This window comes from Frieseomelitta varia, unplaced genomic scaffold (assembly GCF_011392965.1).
Source record: "Frieseomelitta varia isolate USP_RPSP 00005682 unplaced genomic scaffold, Fvar_1.2 scaffold_579, whole genome shotgun sequence".
Taxonomy (NCBI): Eukaryota; Metazoa; Arthropoda; class Insecta; order Hymenoptera; family Apidae; genus Frieseomelitta; species Frieseomelitta varia.
This window is the reverse complement of record NW_025110344.1, coordinates 27,724-48,013: the sequence shown is the minus strand read 5'-3', so window position 1 is coordinate 48,013 and position 20,290 is coordinate 27,724. Positions and strand designations below refer to the sequence as shown.

At 31.4% G+C, this 20,290-nt stretch overlaps 1 protein-coding gene across 6 annotated transcripts; it reads left to right on the top strand.

Annotated features, from left to right (window-relative positions):
- The first annotated feature begins 116 nt into the window (after window positions 1-116).
- LOC122534199 (regulator of G-protein signaling 9) lies at window positions 117-20,190 on the top strand. Of its 6 annotated transcripts, none has more exons than XM_043664591.1 (17): window positions 117-298; window positions 2,878-3,095; window positions 3,446-3,542; window positions 3,630-3,680; window positions 6,892-6,998; window positions 8,412-8,528; window positions 8,636-8,707; window positions 9,161-9,355; window positions 9,632-9,807; window positions 9,942-10,015; window positions 10,588-10,717; window positions 10,887-11,108; window positions 11,259-11,531; window positions 12,116-12,172; window positions 13,494-13,822; window positions 14,130-14,763; window positions 15,094-15,201. In XM_043664591.1, the coding sequence occupies exons 2-17, from the start codon at window positions 3,027-3,029 to the stop codon at window positions 15,152-15,154; spliced, it is 2,664 nt and encodes an 887-aa protein (XP_043520526.1). In that variant the 5' UTR covers window positions 117-298; window positions 2,878-3,026; the 3' UTR covers window positions 15,155-15,201. The 6 variants fall into 6 exon arrangements, with proteins under 6 accessions (XP_043520526.1, XP_043520525.1, XP_043520523.1 ...); XM_043664590.1 differs by having other exon boundaries at window positions 6,889-6,998; XM_043664588.1 differs by lacking the exon at window positions 15,094-15,201 and adding an exon at window positions 18,471-20,190 and having other exon boundaries at window positions 3,446-3,680; window positions 6,889-6,998.
- The last annotated feature ends 100 nt before the right edge of the window (window positions 20,191-20,290 follow it).

Here is a 20,290-nt window from a genome sequence, read left to right as displayed (position 1 = left end):
GTCGCCGTTGATGTCGTCGACGTTATTATTGAAAATATGCTTGGTATAGAAGCATTAGCGGCGTCGCTGTCGTGGTTGGTACTGGTGCTAGCGTTGGTACTGCTGGTGGTGCTAGTGCTGGTGTTGAGAATGGTCTAGCGCGGGTGTGCGCGCGCGGTGCTGCCTCGACGGCATACAGTGCGGACGGTGGCTTTAGATTCAAAGCTGCGGAAGAAAGGCCGCGAGCTCGGCCCTACTCCGATGGCCTGATATACACTACAAAACGCGTATATGAAGCTACACTGCCCTGACTCGTCGAGTGAGTACTCTAATTATCATCTTGTCGATCGATTTTCAACTTAATACTCAATTTAACGATCGACCTTTAACCAAACTTGATTCTTACCAGAACATTTCCTATATTTTACTTTCTTCCTGTTTTTTGCTTTCGTCCTTACATCTTTCATCTTTCACTTGGATAACATCGCAGGCATGAATGCTGTCATTTCTGACACTCGTTCTTATCTCTGAGAATATCGTGATTTTCCACGCATATTACATGTTCTGTGTCAAGGATGTCGCAGTCATTACGCGACTCCTACGACAAATTTTCATCATACTTATCAACCAATATCATCGATATACGTACATACATACATACATACATACATATGTGTTTTTCACGTTTGTTATTTCTTCCATATTCTCCTTTTCATCTCTTAAGCTCCTTATGTCTTTTTTTCTTTTTCCTCTTTTAATTATTTATTTTTTATTTCATGATTAACTACTAATTACTGAATATATAACTGTCTTTCATCAATTAATCGTTAAAACTGTCAAATTGAAAAAACGAAAGTGAACATTGTGATTGAAAAGTGAACATGATGATTAATGCGTCGTAGTTCTGCAGATATGTTGCGTAATTTTCATTTTTCTCTGAAAAACTTTCCTTTCACGACAAAAGCAGGAAAAGTAGAAAACAAGTCGGAAAATATCGTACGAAGGAGCTGCAATAAATATCGACCACGTATTCTGACGATGAACGAAAGCTTAAAGAAAGTGAACCGGGTCACGACGCAGTTTCTCGACGCGCATTTCCAAAATGAATAGAATACGGAAAAAATTTGTAGAGCGTAATGTTGATAGTAAAACGTTATTAGTGAGAAAGTGCCAGTAAATTTTCATCGACATTACGTACGTGCGTTTTATACACACCTAATGCATAATATGCATATTTCAAAAATCAGTTTCGATTTTTAATACAAAACGATAAATTATACTTGACGTTTCTTATTAGAATGACTCCAAGATCGAAACCATTAATTATCAATACATTTGTCGTGTGTATTTTATATTGTCATTGCTATAGTAACGGGAGTCGAACGATGCAATTGCATTTCCGTATATATTATCGAGTCGTATCTTTCCTTAATTCTCTGCGATTTTTTCTTTTGCAGTTTCTTATTACTGTTGTTTGTTATTTATAATCTATGTGTCACGCGATACATTGCTTGATATAAAATATTATCGAGCTATGTTCAATATTTATTTTTCTCTAGTACTTTAAAATAAATGAATTTAAAATAACAAATTACATTTCTATTGTTGTTACATTACATATGCATATTGCACGCATTTGTAAACACATTTTGTAAAAGTTCAAAGTTTGAAGTAATCATGTATTTTTTAATAATTAAACAGATGAGATTTTTTTCTTCAATCTTAGCTGTTCATATTCAAATGACAGAAGTTTCATGCTTTTTGTATCACGCTTTGCAACGAAAGTCAACATTTCCTTGTTCAACAAACATATTGAGAAAAATAATATAGAAATTCGTACTTGATTTAATAAAATACTTTGCTAAACTCTAGATTAATAATGCAATAAAGCATTTCCTTCACATATGGTATTACATAAGCAGAATAATATTAAGACTACGTATTTACATGTGCGCGTGTTTTTCATAATACAACAATCTCAAGAAAAATATCGGAAAGCCATATACAGAATAATGATGATAATAAGTGTTGAATAATAATAGGTAAAAGTCGAAATTAAATAAATAAAAATAAAATGTAGAGTGTTTGGCTTTAATATACAACTAAAGTATTGTATTAATTATGAGATATTGATACTTTTTTGACACAGCGACGAAAACGTAAAATGATTATGGTGTATGATTATGATGTATGTATGTAGATATATTGTTCTCATAACATTTTCTAATGTTTTATTTCTAATTCTATTCTAATATTTTACCGTTCCTAATCTTCTGCTCTCTCCATTTAAGTTTCTTTATTGTACCTATATCTCAACTTTTTAAATCAATTTAAATCGATCTATTCACATTTTTACTAATAATCTACTTGCTAATTGTAAAAATAACTTTCACATATCTGTTTTCATATTCGTGTGTATTTATATCGGAAAAAATTATCAAAAATAAGTATCTTTAAGGTTTTAGCTTCGGTGATTTTGAAGTTTAAAGTTATCAATCATAACAATTATTAAATTAAACAAAGTGTAACAGAAAAGACAAATTAGAAATTTACATAGTGTACGATAGACAGAATGTACTTGTAAAAAAAATTGTAGCATGTATGTAGGGCTTGTTGAACGGTGGAAAGTTTATCTTTACGATTTTTTTTTCTAATCATCATGGTTAGAACAGAGAACTATAGGTTGACCCAGTTACTACTGGAGTTCCTAGAGGCACCAGCCTATGTATACCGACAAAGTTGAAATATTAGATATTAGGTAACTTATTGCTATTATTATAAGTAATATTACAATCAAGTTTAAAACTATAAAGATTATATATATTTATATATAATATACATTTATGAATATAATACACAATACACAATATGAAAGAAATAATTTGTTAAAAATTTCAGTGGGCGTGCGGGGGTGACTGGAGTGATGGGATGGGGCTAGAGCCCCATGGAGTTCGGGTAGACCCGTCTCCGGCCCAACTCCCCAGCCCCCTCCGCCATCGATATCGCCACAGCTCCTGCCAGCGTCGCAGAGGGCCGCCTCGATCGCGATGGAGGTCTCTAATAATCAACAACAGAAAAAGGAGCCACGCGTTCATAGGCCTTACGCCTTCGACAAGGTTCATGGATTTCTCAATTCTTATTTCATTTGCAGCTCGCACATTGATACTAATGCAATATCATTTGTTTCGTAATTCAATTCTATAGAATTGATTTCCCAAAAATTGAAAAGAATTTATCTCTTCTTACTTTCTAATAATTTTTAAGGCGTTGAATTTTATGAGACATTGTTTTATGACTTTGTGATTCATTCTCGTAAGACGAGATCTCTAGAGTCAATGATTACGGTTATCGCGTAACTTTCTTTTTTATCACGTTAAAAAGGAAAAACGAAACAAGTATGTATGTATGTATGTATGTATGCATGTATGTATGTATGTATGTATGTATGTATCTATCTATATTACAGATGGAGGGGCTGGTGCGGGAGATGCAAGACCCTGAGAACGGGGTACCCGTGCGCAGCCAAAAACAATTTCTCACCTCAATTCCCTCAGCTTTCATGGGTGAGTGCCATCGGTATCTACGTTGTGGAGTAAACGTAAGCGGCCATCACGGCCAGGACACTACAGTAGGGTGCCTGCATGTTGCAGGTTACGATCTCATCGAGTGGCTGATGGAGCGGCTTTCCATCGAGGAATCAGGTATGAAAATCGCGTATGAAATAAATTGTTGCTTATCTAAATTTTTCCATCGTCTAGTGTCTTAATGTCTTGAAGACGCACATTTCATGCTAAAATATTTCTCATAACACGTTGTTTCAGTTTGTTTTTTTATCCAAGTTGTATTTTCCACCTATTGGTTGAATTCAATTATTTCCCCGGATCGCCGAACAATATCTATGTATTATTTATTATTACTATCGTAGATAAACCAAATATCGTATCAAAGTGCTCTATTTTTTCCCTTTTTTCCCTTCCTTTTTATTTATTTTATTCCTACTAGATAGATACTTACCTAATTTATGTTCTTTATTCGTATTATGCTAGTAAAAAATTTAGCTTTTTAATGTCTGCGAAATGGAAGTTGATGCGAGTGCATTGTGTTAATCGCCATTAATGCTTGAATCGTCAATTATATATTTTTACGAAATTTTTCACCGCAAATCTGAAACTATAATAGTTTCAAGAGACAGATCATCGAAAACTGTATAAGCATCGAAATTCGGTAAATTTGTTTCATTTTAATGTTTAAACAAAACTACTTTTCACCGAGTCACTTTTTCGTTTTTTGTTTAGCTTCTTGTTTATTTTGTCTTCCCGGGTAAGTGAGTGAGTTACTTATTTACTACTTACTTACTTACTTGCTTACTTACTTATCTACCAGCTTGTTTACTTACTTATTTATTCATTTATTTACTTAAACGAACGGTATTTGATTCTAAATTTTTCAGTCAAGATAAATTAATTATTTTTTTAAATATTTTTCAGTATCGACGATTCATTCAAATTTTTGCAATTTCTTATTTTTAATAACCTTGGCTGACCTTGTTCATTTTCCTACATTCCAACAAAAATGAAATTAATAAGATCAGCTAATTTACTCATAATTACTCTTTGTTTTATGTAATAATTTGATATGTACAAAAAGAAATCCAATGGCGTGATATTTAGTGAAGAATCTTCTACGTAAATTAAATTTGTACATAGTATGATATATACATAATATACTTAGCAGTTAGGATATCAGAATATCAAGTGACGAACTTTGTCCATATGTTCAGCAGATCATGTTGAAAAAAAAATTTATTATGCAATAAATTATTATATATAAATTGAATAATATGTAATAAAGTAATAATTCTAATATACTTCATTTAACTTGTTTTCAATATTTGTATGTAATACATCGATTTTTTTATATAATAGATTTTGCCATTTACATTTATTTATTATTATATTACATTTTGAAGCATCGTCTTAATGTTGTTATATTGTAATGACATCACATCTCGTTCGTTAATCATTAATCCTTTATATCACATTTCTTACGTTGCATTAATTATTCATAATTACTTTCGTCACCTTTGGTTTTATACAACTCTGCATTAAAAATTCTTACACGATTAAAAGCAATCGAGAAACAGAGGTTTATTAATCCATATACTGCCGAATAATGATATGTCGTCAGTGCCGACGACGATACATTGACCAGCAGTTTTTCTATTAATTCTGCTAATTGATCGAATTTGATGCAAGTTCGATTAAATTTTTTATTAATATAAATACAGTTATTATGTTTATAGCGTACATAGATATTTAATTAAAATTTTAATTTTAATTAAAGTTATATGTACTTTATCACGTCTATTAATGTACTTATCATCCGTCATTGTGACAAAATTTATGATTAAATAAGGAAGTTCTTACTCATATTGTGCCAACCGGTATAATATTGTATTCGAAATACACATGTAGTGTTCGCATAAAGTGTTACAAGTATACACTTATAATTAGATCATAACTACTTTTTCTCTTATTTATTTCTATTGTTGCAGTTTATTGAGATCTGAGTTTGTTCAGATAGATAGATAAAAAGAATATGATAGCCTAACTAGCTATCATTATTGATCCCGGTAGGAAATCGAAGGATCACTATCCTTTGTTTCACCACCACCTTCTTGCTGAAGGTCTGTAGTTTTAAATAGGTTTCTTTTATTACGATATCTTTTTTCTGCAAGAAATATAGTCTATTATTGCCTATTGTTGAACATACAGTTATACGATTTTTACCTTTAATAAGACTTCCTAAAAAGAGGAAAAATAAATAATAAGAAAGACAAGAAATAATAAATAGGATAAATAAATCAACTGTGGTGATTATGGAACATGTAGCAATTATTTCATTCACCGAATACTGTAGTTGATAATATCTTTATTATCTTTTCCATCGATCTAATTGTTTCGATGCATTACTGATTTATCGATCTATGCATACATGTACTTATTTACAATTAAGAATAATTATAGTAACAATGAAGCATCGAAAATAAAATATAATAGTGATAATAAACTTAGTATTTATGCAAGTTTAAAAACATGCGGTATTCAAAATTGTTCGACACCATGGGACAAAAATCTTCGAAAAATCTTCTACATATATAAAAATATGATTGGAACTTCAATATTAGCAGTGGGGAAGGATACGTATTATCGCAAAGTACTTAAAAAATTATTAAGTAATTCGCTTTCTTTCAACAGATAAATACCCGTTTTGTATATATATTAATACTTTATATTATAATATTTTACGTGCGGTATATTATACACACGTAATTTGTAGGTATATATCTTGAAATTGAACTTTCATTTTTCAAAGATTCTCTATTCATACAAAGTTTGTACCTGTTGCTATATCTTATTTTTAGTTGTTGTGTTCTGTTGTACTTTTCCTTAGTTTCGTTAATTTAATTTTCATTAGTTCTAAACAGTAGTTCTAAACTACGTGTCCATGCATTGTCTTTTCATTGAATTTGATCGAGTAAAGAATTATTAAAGTACAAAATAACGAAAGATATAGAGATGTAGGTGAACATTGCTTGAGCTGAGAAATTATTTGCAATAATATAACATTCGACGAAAAATTTCAATCGAGTAGTGACAACTTTGTTTATTTCCCTAAAATCTAAAACAAAAAGAAAAATAATTGGTTGTTTTTCAGCGATGTGGCTTTCTTATGATTAAACAGCATGCGCCGCTCTAAATATTCGCTCTGAATAAATGGCTGGTCGTCTTAATTGCTATTCATTATGCGATGTACGCGCAATTTGGCAAAAAGACTAGATGAGTTGCACGTGATAGGTATCACTTAATGCCTTCCGTCAGGTATGAAAGTAAATTGTTATGTTGACAGTAGAGGCGGTCCATATTGCCAATCAGCTCTGCCAGTATGGCTACTTCTTCCCGGTGAATGACTCCAAGACACTCACCGTAAGGGATGATAGTTCTCTGTATAGATTTCAGGTACCGTACTTGTCATATTACATGTTTCAGAATCGAGTAACTTTTTAATTTATGTACATCCATTATGTGCGATCGTATACGCGTATATATCTATAACTACGTATAATATATGCTACATTTATATATTGTATGTACGTATGTACGTATTATTTATTTGTAAAATGTGATCGACCCATTCCTTTCTTTTAGCTCGTTTAAAAAAATCATTGTGAATCAGTGTGAGATAATTCGGGGTAGGTTATTTCGTCAAACAAATAAACGTTATTTTCCGAGATCATCGCATTTTGCAAAAAATTAACAATTTGCGAGCAGATGCGATGGAAACATAATAAGTATATTATATCTATATTTGCTTTTCTACGAAGCGATATTCTTGATCCTCTGACAAATATATTTCAAATATGATCTTGGAAAATGTATTTTTATTGCTAGCTTCTCTTTCCTTTCTTTTTTAAAACAAAGAAAATATATACATACATATATATATATATATATATATATATATATATATATATATATATATATATAATGTATCTAAATGTTTCTGATATTAATACATTAGCATCTTATAAAATACGTACCTATAGTTTCATCGTTATCGTTATTATTCAAATACCTAAAAGATATTCAACGAAGATTTAGTTTTATTTTTCATTTCAATTATGATTGATACACGCGTTAAACCTACATCCATGTATTATTAAATACATATTTAGAATACAATACGATACAATACCATACAAAAACATATTGATAGGTCGATATACGTACGCAAATATATATATATATGTATAATATTATCAATATATGTATATGTTACATATTTTTGCAATGATAACATACATATGAATTTTAAAGTTTTTATGTATTTTGTCATACATCTTCATCATATATCTACCTGTACGTGAAACTAGTGATCTAAAAATATAGCATAAAACATCCTGATGTAACAGTCGAATACAACGAATATCCGATCATTATGTACATATGTATGTGCGTAAGTGTGTAAGTACGTACGTACGTACGTATGTATGTAGACACATTTGTAGGTAGAAATCGAGGAAGTAATAATTTGAGAACGTACACAGCCAAGTATTAGCCGTTTAGGTCTAGGTATTTAATATTTTTGAGGATATGTCAGTACAGTTGATGCATAATTATATTCTTCGTTATAATTGGATATATTGTCAAATTTGAAATCATCAGACATTTGACTTGGGTCGGTAAAAGAGAAACGAACAGCTTCCATCTGCAATAATTAAGCAATTTACTATAATATTATGAAAAATGATTTGACAAACATTGAGAAAATGTTTAAATATGGCTAGTATGAGTATAGCAGAAAAATAGGCTAATTTTTCTGTGCATATTTTTTAAATCGTTAACATATCACTTTTTTTATTTAATAAATAGACACCATGTTATTGGCCATGGCAACATAGAATCCCCGATAATGTGGAATATGCTATTTATCTGGCTAAAAGAACTCTAAGAAACAAGCAACGACACGCTCTTGAAGAATATGAAATTGTATGTAAATTTCCATGATTTTGTTTTTCAAACATTTTTTTATATGTAATACAATTGTATTATAGATTACTTAATATCTAATGTCTAATATTTTTACATACTTTTAGGAAGCTTTACAAAGTCTACGTAGGAACTTGCAGAACAAGTGGGACATTATACAATTACAAGCCGAAGAACAGGTGAATAATCAATCGTAATAATTTATTTTTCCGTACTGTTTCGCTAAAACTAACAAAATAGTTGTAATAAATTGGATATTACGTCGCGTCAATAATCTCCAGATTTCACATTACTACAATATACTGGAATAAAGGAATGTTGGATTTATCCCAAAATGGGATAAACTCAATTCTATATACAGTTAATAGAGATATAATACGGTTATATTTAAGGAAATATGTTTCAATATATGTTTTCTATATACGCATGTATATATTTCTACGTTTATATATTATATTACGTATATTTTCCATGTATGTAAGTATGTACGTATGTATGTATGTATGTATGTATGTATGTATGTATGTATGTCTGTCATGTATGTATGTACCTACATACATACATACATACATAATGAAAACATTATACTTTTGTCCATGTAACTCCTTGAAATGTTAATTTTGTGGATTCAGGTACGCTTAGCGAAGGAGCGAAAAAAGGGAGATAAAATAGTAAGCGATTCCCAAGAACGAGCATTTTGGAGAGTTTACAGACCACCACCTGGTTGTCTAAGTAGTCTCGAAGTAGCACCTGTTCCTACGCGTTTTCGCCCTGGACTTTCGCGTCCTCCTTCGCGTAAACGCACTTTGACCGATCTGCAACGCGAGGTAAATATATATATATATATATATTTTAACATGATTTCTTTTAAACCTGATATCTTATTTCGAATCGCTGTCTAGCTAGACGGTAGCTATGTACCTACGTACCGTTTTAACTACCTTTCTAGTGTGTTTTTGAATCTCTGTCTACGACATGTAGTACATATTACAGACACATGTTATTATACACTATATTTTACATTTACATTATACGTTATAATTTTTTTTTTTAAATAGTAAATCTTCTTAAATAGCTTCCTTTTCTTTTTCTTTGAATACTAGGTGGCCCTTTTGAGGAACAGTTTAACACGTACAAGAATAAAAGTTTCGTCTGCGATCGAAAACTTAAAGTCATACTTTGATACATATGTGGAATATGATCCAATGTTTGTGCAGCCACAACCTTCTAATCCATGGGTCACCGAGGATCAAACATTCTGGCAGTTAAATAGTCCTCTGTTAGTATTCCAAACGTAATTAAAATTTCTCATGCAAATAGCGTATCTGTATGTACAATCATTATGCGCAATCGGATGTGTGTCGTATCGCAGAACACGGCTCATCCGTTTCAATTTGTACGATATTATTTCAGGGTAGAAGTTCCTACGGAAAAACGCGTCAAGCGCTGGGCACTATCAATGGAAGAACTAATGTCTGATCCTACTGGTGAATATTCTTTCGAAATTATACATGAGTATCTATATATCTACGATATATATATATATATATATATATATATACATAGATCGTAGATTGCATATGTGTTTTTACTATGTATTATATTTACAACAGAAACAATTCATATTTATTATCAGTGATTATTTTGAAAACATTTTTATATTATTTATAATATATTATGTATAGTAGCTATATATATGTATATGCATATACATATATACGTAGGAATACTACATATAATGTATACAATATACAAAATGTAATCGTAAATCTGATGATAGCACTAAATATTAGTAAAACTGTTTAGTTATTATGGTATTTTGCTATATACTAGTCGTATATAGCTCCATGCCATAATATTTATTATTCCATAATATTTACTAGATGGACAAGTATGTATGTATGTATTTCGAATGATGAATTAATGTTTTCGTATAGTTGTTTCGTATAGTTATTTCGTATTTAAACACAAGAACACAAGCGATGATAGTACATTCATTGTAAGAATTGAATGGTTAACGTTTGAAAATTGCATTTTCATTCCATACATTCTATTATAGGTTTGCAAGAGTTCACAAATTATTTGAGGAAAGAATATAGTCATGAAAATATACGATTTTGGTTAGCGGTTAAAGATTTGAGGCATAGTTTTCAAGCACAAATACCCGACAAAGTCAACGAAATTTTCAAGTATGTACACTGTTTATAATAAACTTTATTATATCAAATCGATTCGTCGAAAACGAGTTGTATATACATATATATATATATATATATATATATATATACACGTCAGGTCATTGAATGAATGAATTTGGTATACATAAGACAGGAAAATAATAAACATAATATATTCTAGAGAATTCCTGGCACCTGGAGCACCTTGCGAAATAAATATAGATGGGAAGACAATGGAAAAAGTACATCAAGAAATGAAAAATCCAAATCGATTTACATTTGATTGCGCCGCTGAACATGTGTATACGTTACTTCTAAAAAAGGATTGTTATCCTAGATTTATTCGTTCCGATCAGTATCGAAATATCTTAGCTGCTGGTGTGCAACCTTTGCAAAAAAAATGGTATGATTCGACTAATTTTATTCTCTATTTATTTCCCTACCATTTCTTCTTTCTGAACGTCTAATTCATATTTGTCACCTCGGATATTTTTCAATGTCTATTATTTCATATTGTATTATAATTCTTTTTCTCCAATGGCATTCTACGTAGGTTTTTTAGCTTTGGCGGGCAAGCTAAAAAGAAAATTTCTTCGACTTCAACTACAACTTCGACTTCAACTTCAACTTCTACTCCAACGACTACTACCATTTTACAACAGCATGCTGTTGGCAGTGGAGGAAGCAGTAGTAAACGCAGGGGAAGCGATCGGAGTCTCTCTGGATCTGCTCATGAGTTGGCCGTCTGTGGTGTTCGAGATACAACGTCGGTGACTAGAGTGCCGCATTCTCACAGTCAATCAAATCTCACCGATATTCCATATAGGTAAACCATTGATTTAATACTTTTTAAAAGGCCGATAATATTCACTTGCTTTAGAAGGTACTCTTGCGTCTATGTTGCTCTTAGTACGCTTTTTGTTCTTTGTTAATCTCATCTTTATTTCTATTTTCAAATTCACATAACGATGCTTCTTAAAAGAATCCTTCAAAAGAATCAATCAAACTGATCAATATTATACAGTATATAAATATTATGTTACATGTACGTGTGAATAGAAATAATAAAATGTAATTAAAGTTTAAAAGGATGCACAGATTATGTGAAGAACATACAAGTAAAATAGTAAGTAGTGAACTTTTAGGAAATCAAAGTGTCGAATGGATTTAAGAAATTAATTCGTTTGATCTATTTTATTTTCAAGAATATTTGCACACTTTTTGTCTTGGTGACGCGATAGAAAAACCAACAGAATTGTAACTCTACAGATCAATTAACTACATACAGATCATGTAGTTTATATATATATATATAAAACTTTCGATGATGCAATGTCCTTTTCGAATTCGTGTTTCCGAAATAATAATCAGTAATGAAAAAGATAGGTTTTATTGGTGCGGTATTTTCAGGGGAGATCTGGCTCGACTTGTAAAGATTCCAACAAGGCCTATTCCGCATAGCGTTCAGTAAGTCCTGAAAATAATTTGATAGTTCCCTTAAATCTCTTGACTTGTTCCAATTTTTTAATAAGTCCTGTTATTCGATGTATTTTTCCACGGTGTTGTCGAGCACTTGTGAAAAACATTTCATGTATGCAAAACTCTTAATGTTCTGTAATATTTTCTAACATTCTATATTCCATCTCGATGTGCGAAGGGTAACTTCGCCCTATTTCAAAAACTTCCTTCCGTTACTGCATTCTAAATTCTTGAATCTCGGTACTCTATACTTCTTGCCATACATATATGTACATATATACTTACATACATATATCGTTTCGGCTATCTTTTTCTAATCTTTCGCTTCATGCCACACTATACATATTCATCTTTTATTCTCATTTCATTCTCAGTCTCATTTTCATCTTTACTTACTCTGTTATCATATCTACTAATTGTTTTTGCCAGCACCGTTTTTAATCTCCTCACGTGTCCAAAAATAAGCAGCTACAAGATATTCCGCATCATCTTGCTTGTCAAATTTCAAATTAATTTAAATTTTCTCGCGTGTTAAAAAATTAATCGAATTTATCCTAACTTGAAAGCTTATTCGTTTTGCGGTATCGTATACATGTAACACATGTTACATCATCGAAATATCTTGTATCATATGATTATTATCACGTGGTCGCGTCATCACCAATATTTTTATCTAACGTTAACATCAATTATCGGATCTTCTCCTTTTTGTGTAATCGATTTAAGTAGTTTCCAGATTCAAATATATGTATACGTACCTGTCTATATACCTATTATATAACATTACAACAATTTAAAATTTGAAATAGACGATTTAATTTATTCAATTCTCATTAATTGTATTTTATCTACTTGTCAAAAAGTTGGCTCCTCTTTTTTTCTCAAAAAAGCTATTTTTTTCTCTGTTGTTAAACAAAAGATGAAAATAAAAAGAGACAACGATACATCTTTAAGATTTCAATTTAGTTAAATGTAATTTCGTCAACAAAGCGTGTAATTTTCGTTTTGTGTGTTAAATAATACAATTATTTGCATGACTTGCCGATATATTGAAATAAGATAAGATGAAATGAAGTGAAACGAAACGAAATGAGATGAAACGAGATGAAACGAAATGAAATGAAACGAAACAAAACGAAACAAAACGAAACAAAACGAAACAAAACGAAACAATACGAAACGAAATGAAATGAAATGAAATGAAATGAAATGAAATGAAATGAAATGAAATGAAATAAAAACACGCCGTGATACTTTAACGAGAGAAAAAAGTAAAAACTAAATCATATAATAAAGTTCATGTTGTCAGGGATGCTGGCACATCGGAAACAGTAACTCGCCCTATGGACGATGTTTGCCCGTGGGACGTAGCTCCAGGACCGAGTATAGAACGCGTCATAGATACCACACAGCTACATCATCAAACATCATCTGGAATAATGTCGTCGGTTGAAAGTCAAGGAGAAGAAGGCAATAATTTGATTGCTCAGTCACAATCTGTCGAAGTTGTACGTGCATCTCGGAAAAATTCTTCGCAATTGGATTCCTGTAGTTCTTCATCTGATGTCAGTTTAGTGGTAGCAGAGGTCTCTGATCATCTTCGAAAGTCTTGTAGTTTGCAACACAGTAGTAGCACAGGTAAATATTTCGTAAATTAATTATGCATAAACTATAGTATTTCCATCCTATTGCTATATTATTTTCGCGAAGTGAAACTACTTACACTGCTAGCGAATATAAAAAGAAAAGAAAGAAAAAAAGAAAAAACTGAAAATACGATGAAACATAATGAAAAAGTAAGAATGTTATTTCTGTATGAAGATATTGTTATTAGTTGAGATAACTTCATTTGCAGATAGATATTTGTAGATATTTGTTGATTGCTAAAACAAACAATTAACAAACAGCAAGTGCAGCCTTTTATCGTGATCACTTTCTAATACAGCTGGTGTGACGACTACCGAACGAATTGGCATAACAACGCGAAATTATTCCATCGGCTCGACTAGCGGAAGAGTGAAACTTTCAGAGATCAGTCGGCCGTTCGCTTCGTCCTGTAATTATCCGTCGCCGCAACATTCGTTCGAGTACTCTCATGCAACTGACAGGTTGGACATGTCCATCACAGGGAAGGGTATTGCCGAGGTGTCTGAAACTAATACGAGGTCAAAGTCTCTTGAGAAAGAACTGACGACTAAATCTTTAACCAAAGCTCCTCTAATAAGCATTAGTGCAATCGTGGGCGATCTAGCGAGCGATATCTCTACAGTTGAAGCCGAGGGGGAAACGAATGATAATCATGCGAAGATAATAAAGGAAGAAGAGACAGAAGTCGAGGAAAGAAAGCAAAAGTTGGAGCCTGATAAAGGTGATGCAACGGTGGCAGTTATCGCCGAAGGAAATTTGGCAATTTCTGCTCAGGTAGAAACTGAGACGGAGGAATCGCTGGAAGAGGCGCAGGTTGTCCCTGTTTGGGAGCCGGACACCCAACAGGACGATCAAATAGCGCCCGTTACCCAATCAGCACCTCAGCAAAAGCGTGACAATAACGTTAACGAAGTGTGCCCGTGGGAAGACGAGTAAGTACACACTTCTGCTTAGCCAACTAATCTATCTATTTACTAATCTATCACTGTTACAACTGTCCAAGTTATTTAAGTTATTTAGTATTTGAACGTATTTATATTTATTTTCTTAGCAAGTTATAAATTATAACTTTGGAATTCGAATTTATAAAAACTGTTACGTTGTATCTTGGTATTTCAGTCTCATATTATTAAAATTTCGATTATAATATAATAAATTTGAAATATAATATAATATAAATTTTCGAACGCTAGCTTTGAACTCTTTTGATTAATAAGAACGTGATGTAGTAACAAACTGAACGTCCACAACGTTTGTTTCAGGGAAAACTGTAGAGTGGATGCACCCTATGTGAAAACCTATGCGACTTTAGGTTACTTGTAACTTGACATTGGTACTAATCATACATAAATTTTACATATAAACATTCGCAACTTTAATTATTATTTTACTTCACTTTTGCCAAGTTCGAGTGCCCGAGCTATCCGAAATATCGGCTATTATTTTTTCGTTTTTCCATTTTCAATCAATATCGATAAATTGACTGATTCGTCAAACTATTCGTCAGATTATTTTTTATTTCTAACATTTTTCGAGGTACATATATCTGAATCGTTTTAATGAAAGAAAAGAAAAAAAAAGAAAAGAAAAGAAAAAAAAAATGGAAAATATACGCAAAAAAAGATATTCGTGTGTGTTTAACAATAAAAAAATAATCACCAGTTATTTCGAACGTATGAACGATAATGTGTATACAGTAGAGCTTCCTTTAAATCGTTATAATAAACTCCCACCTGTAACGAATTTTCGATCTGAAACATTATCGATCATTTTGTCTGGAGTCTCACAATTAATACAGCATAACGTAAAAGTGTATAATGTGTATAACGTGAGATATCAAATTTTATTTTATTCTCAATTTGTGTAAATTTAAATAATAATTTCCTGTATACGGAAACGTCTCCGATTTCCGATTTAGATTCGATAATCGGCATAGAAGAGGTGCAATTTGTAGATGTGACAAATAGAATTATATCTCTCTATCCAACGCAATGAAATAATAATTAATACTTACCCGATTAAAAGAATAAACAGACTAGACGAGGTGTCACGCATCTTGAAAGATAAAGTCTCCAAATCGATCTACAAAAGTAGTAGTATTCTACAAAAGTATTAAATGCAAAGATGCATTCTATGGGTGCTAGTCAACTATGAGCCCATTGGCCGCTCCCTTAGCACGCAAATTTCTTTAATACTGTTTACGAACAATGAATAGAATAGCTTGGTATATTATAGTAAGTTCTGTATTTCTTTTATCGCATGGGAAAATGAAATTTTAAATGAATTTCATTTTCTATAAATGAATTCATTTCCTTACGGAAGGAAAGATATAAATAGTACATACGGAGAAAAGAGAAATTTTACTATTACGTATGGTGTATCATTGTACTAAATAATTAGTGCGAAACGGTAAATTAAAATATTCATAAAATACCATAAAACATCTACGTGATTTAGATCACTTATAATTAGCTTCACTTGATGAGATCACTTCAATGTCGTGATGTTTGATTGTCGTTTAATCTAAATGTTAGTCATACATTTATCCGATATATAATAAGTGTCTAATGACAATTATTTAATGTAACTTTAGCTTGCTTACGGCCTCATATTACAACACAACGGCCTGTTAACGACTTTTGAAAAGTACAGATAAAACGAAATTGTTCGATTTTGATCCTAAATATTTGTAAATCGTTGCTGTCTATAATTAGATCGAGTTGAAATTAAATAGGAAAGAAACAAGTTCTCACGAGAGAAGAATATAACAATAACGATTCGTTTGTTTATTACAGAGAATATTGAGTCTTGTTCTCTTGAGAGAGAGAGAGAGAGAGAGAGAGGGTAGGGGGAGGAAGGGAGGGGAGAGAGAGAGAAATTTTCTCGAGATGTAACATTTATTAGTACTATCACTGGGTTCTGAGTATTGTTACTGCCCCAATATTCAGATCCCACGAATCGAAAATAGAAACTTACGTTTAAGAAATATTTGACAAAACAATTGCACTTAAACTCGAGGATGCAATTTTTCCTTTTTTAGTGAATTTATTCGACTGCTTATTAAATACCAGAATGATATTGATGTCTTTTATCATAAGATATTAGAATTAGAAAGACAATGATAAAACACTAGTACTTGATGAAGTACGTAGTATAATAAATGGAAAGGATTAATTTCATTGTAGATTATATAACAAAAAGATTCGATTAACAATCACGATATAAGATAAAAGCACAGGTTCGAGATCACATTGTGCTACTATTTTTAATATATATTGACAAAATCGATAGGTAATCGATTTGTTTTTAAATCGAAGGATCTTTGAAACTGAAACTACGAACAATAGTGAAGTTTTATCATTACTTTGAATTACATACATATATACAAATACAGATAGTATTAATTTATTTTTTATATTCTTTGAACATGTTTTCTTTTCTTTCTTTCTTTCTTTCTTTCTTTCTTTCTTTCTTTCTTTCTTTCTTTCTTCCTTTCTTTCTTTCTTTTCCCCTTTTCCCCTTTTCTTTCAACATAAACATTCGTTACATTGTATTTATATATAAAAACATATTTGATAAGTGTTTTCAAAATAAAATTTTAAATAGCAATGAGTTTAGTAACGATAGTTATAAATAAATTTCGAATGAAAGTTCGGGCACTCGAGACTAGTCTTAAGAAATCTAACGTATTCACGACGATCATACTGTTAATTCAAAAGCTCAATTTAACTATTGTAAAGATCCTTATGAAAATTAGATAGTTGATTAATAAGATAAAAGTGACGTTATTATAGTCCCTATGAAAATGAATATAATATACGAATCATAATGAATACGATATAGATATTCAAAATATTCTGTTAGTCCCGGCATTAGCAAAGGTAGTTTTGACGTATGACTGACAAATAAATCTTATTTACGAACTGCGATGACTCGTGAATAGTAACGATTCCGACTTGACTTACATATGTACGCATATGTAAGTATATACCACCTTCTAAAAAAAAAAAAAAAAAATAAAATAAAATAAAATAAAGAAAAAGAAGAATTTCGTTCGATGAAGCATGCAACAATTATTATAGCAAATAAGCTTCGAAACGAATCAAAAAGCTATTTTTGTTCTCTTTTTGCAGAGACATTTTATATACATAATATACATAATGCATTACTGTTCCGTCGTTAAAATTTGAATCACAGATCATGGATAATAGATTCTACTTGCTATTGTTTAACTAATTCACTTGTCGTTATTGTATAATACAAGGGGCAATCGAAAGGATCGTTGTGCGTCCTGAATCTTTAAGCGCCATCTGATTTCACGTTCTCTTTTTTCGTATGTTAACGTGTTTTTATCCATTAATCGGTTAAATGAAACATTTCATTGACATATATAAAGGTCACAGTAGCGAATGTGTGTATCAGTTGGCGATTATTTTTTCATTAGCGATATTAGCGACGCAATGTGTGCACTTTTGCATGATGATGGCGATGATGATGGCGATGATGATGGCGATGATGATGGCGATGATGATGGCGATGATGATGACGACGACGACGACGACAACGACAACGACGACAACGACAACGACAACGACAATGACGACGACGACGACGACGACTATGATGATGGTGGAGGTAGTGGTGATGGCGGTGATATCAGTATTATGAATATAAAAAGACAGTGTTCATAAACGACAACAAAGTACAACAAACTATAACGATCGATAATTATTTTGATATTATTATTTTGAAGATGAATACCGATATGCACTGTTGGATAAATTTTTACGAAATATTTTTTATAATTCATTATCATTATTTTCAGCAGGCACTAATATTTTCAAAAAAATTGACGCAGTATATACAAAATTTCGAAATAATAGCTCACTGTTGTAATTTCTATTCTAGCTAACAGTAAGTATCGTTATTGTTTGTGACGCGAATTGTCTTGTACGATATAAGTAGAGATTTGATTGCCGAACGAGTTTCGAGCTATGTCAAGCTTTCGGGTAAAAACAAGCGCAAATAAAATCAAGAAAAAGAAATATTACATTATTTGATTGTACGATTCGGATTATGTTGCTCCTCGTACTTTAATATTTCCAAATTACGTACAAAGTGAAACAATCAGACGTTTGTTTCATCGATTTTTATCTTTCCTCCATTTTTAGATTCGCCAATAGTACAAATAAAATTTAAAGTATAGCGTAATTTACGGGTAAGCCTGACTCAGATAAAATCTAGACCTAGCCCAAACAGTAAATAACTTTTAAGACTTATTTGAATAAATGAAATTGCTGTTAGTCAGAAAATTGAAATTTATTCGATTCGGTTATCGACTGTTGGAATTATACATAGGTATTTCGAAGTAAAGTCGATTATTAAAATTATCACAATTTTCATTACTTATCCTTATTTATATACTGTTACTGTTCTCCGATACGATGATCTCCTCATATCTACGACATCCCTCAATATCTACAATACAACTGTGCTAGATAAGAGAATGAGCCGTGTTTACCAGGAAAAGACTGAAAACGTACCTGAAATTTGCCTCTCCCTTGAAAATGCATGTAAAAGGTTCTAAGACTAACTAAGTTTTAGAATAGCTAGTATTCTGTCTCATCGTTTCGATAAAAAAAAAAGAAAAAAAAAAGTAAAACAAAGTAATAATAAAAGAATACATCGACAAGGACGAAGAAGATAATTAATTAAGCGACGTAGGTGAGAAAAGAGGTGACCGATTCAAGATTTCAGCGATCCTTGACGTGTCCCGAGATGTTTCATCTGTATTTTGTATTAGATCGATCCATCGCCAAATCGTTTTAACGAATGTGCTAAACATGCGTATCTAGTGAATTATACTAATAGAACTGAGAAACTAGCGTAGAGAGATTCTTACCGCACCGATATAATAACATTTATTCAGTAACATGCTGTTCTTGTATCATCGACTCAAAGAGAAATATCGTTTCAATTTCAATTGGTTTTTCAATGCACATTGATTTTCGTAAAGACGATTCAAAGAAAGTTACAATTGGAAGGAATTTAAGAAAAAAATGTCGATAACGAAATAAAATTTTCAGAAATTTTAAGGAAATACATTTGCACGAGGCAGAACAGTTGAAGAAATGCATCCTGATATGTATGTACATTTCCTACATTTGAAATCTTTGACAATTGTTTTCGATTATGGCGTGATTCTGTATCGCAATATTTGATAATGAACGAAAGGAAAAGAAAGGAAAGGAAAGGAAACGAAAATAAAAGAAAAGAAAAAAGAAATACAATCTTTTTGCAAAGCGCATTGTCAATGAAAGATTTGCGAATGAAAAGTAGAAACAAAAGCAAAAGGAGAAGCAGAAAGGATCGATTGAACAGATGTTATAATACAAAATTATATATATATATATATATATATATATATATATTTATGTATTATGTATTGGTTGTTGAAAC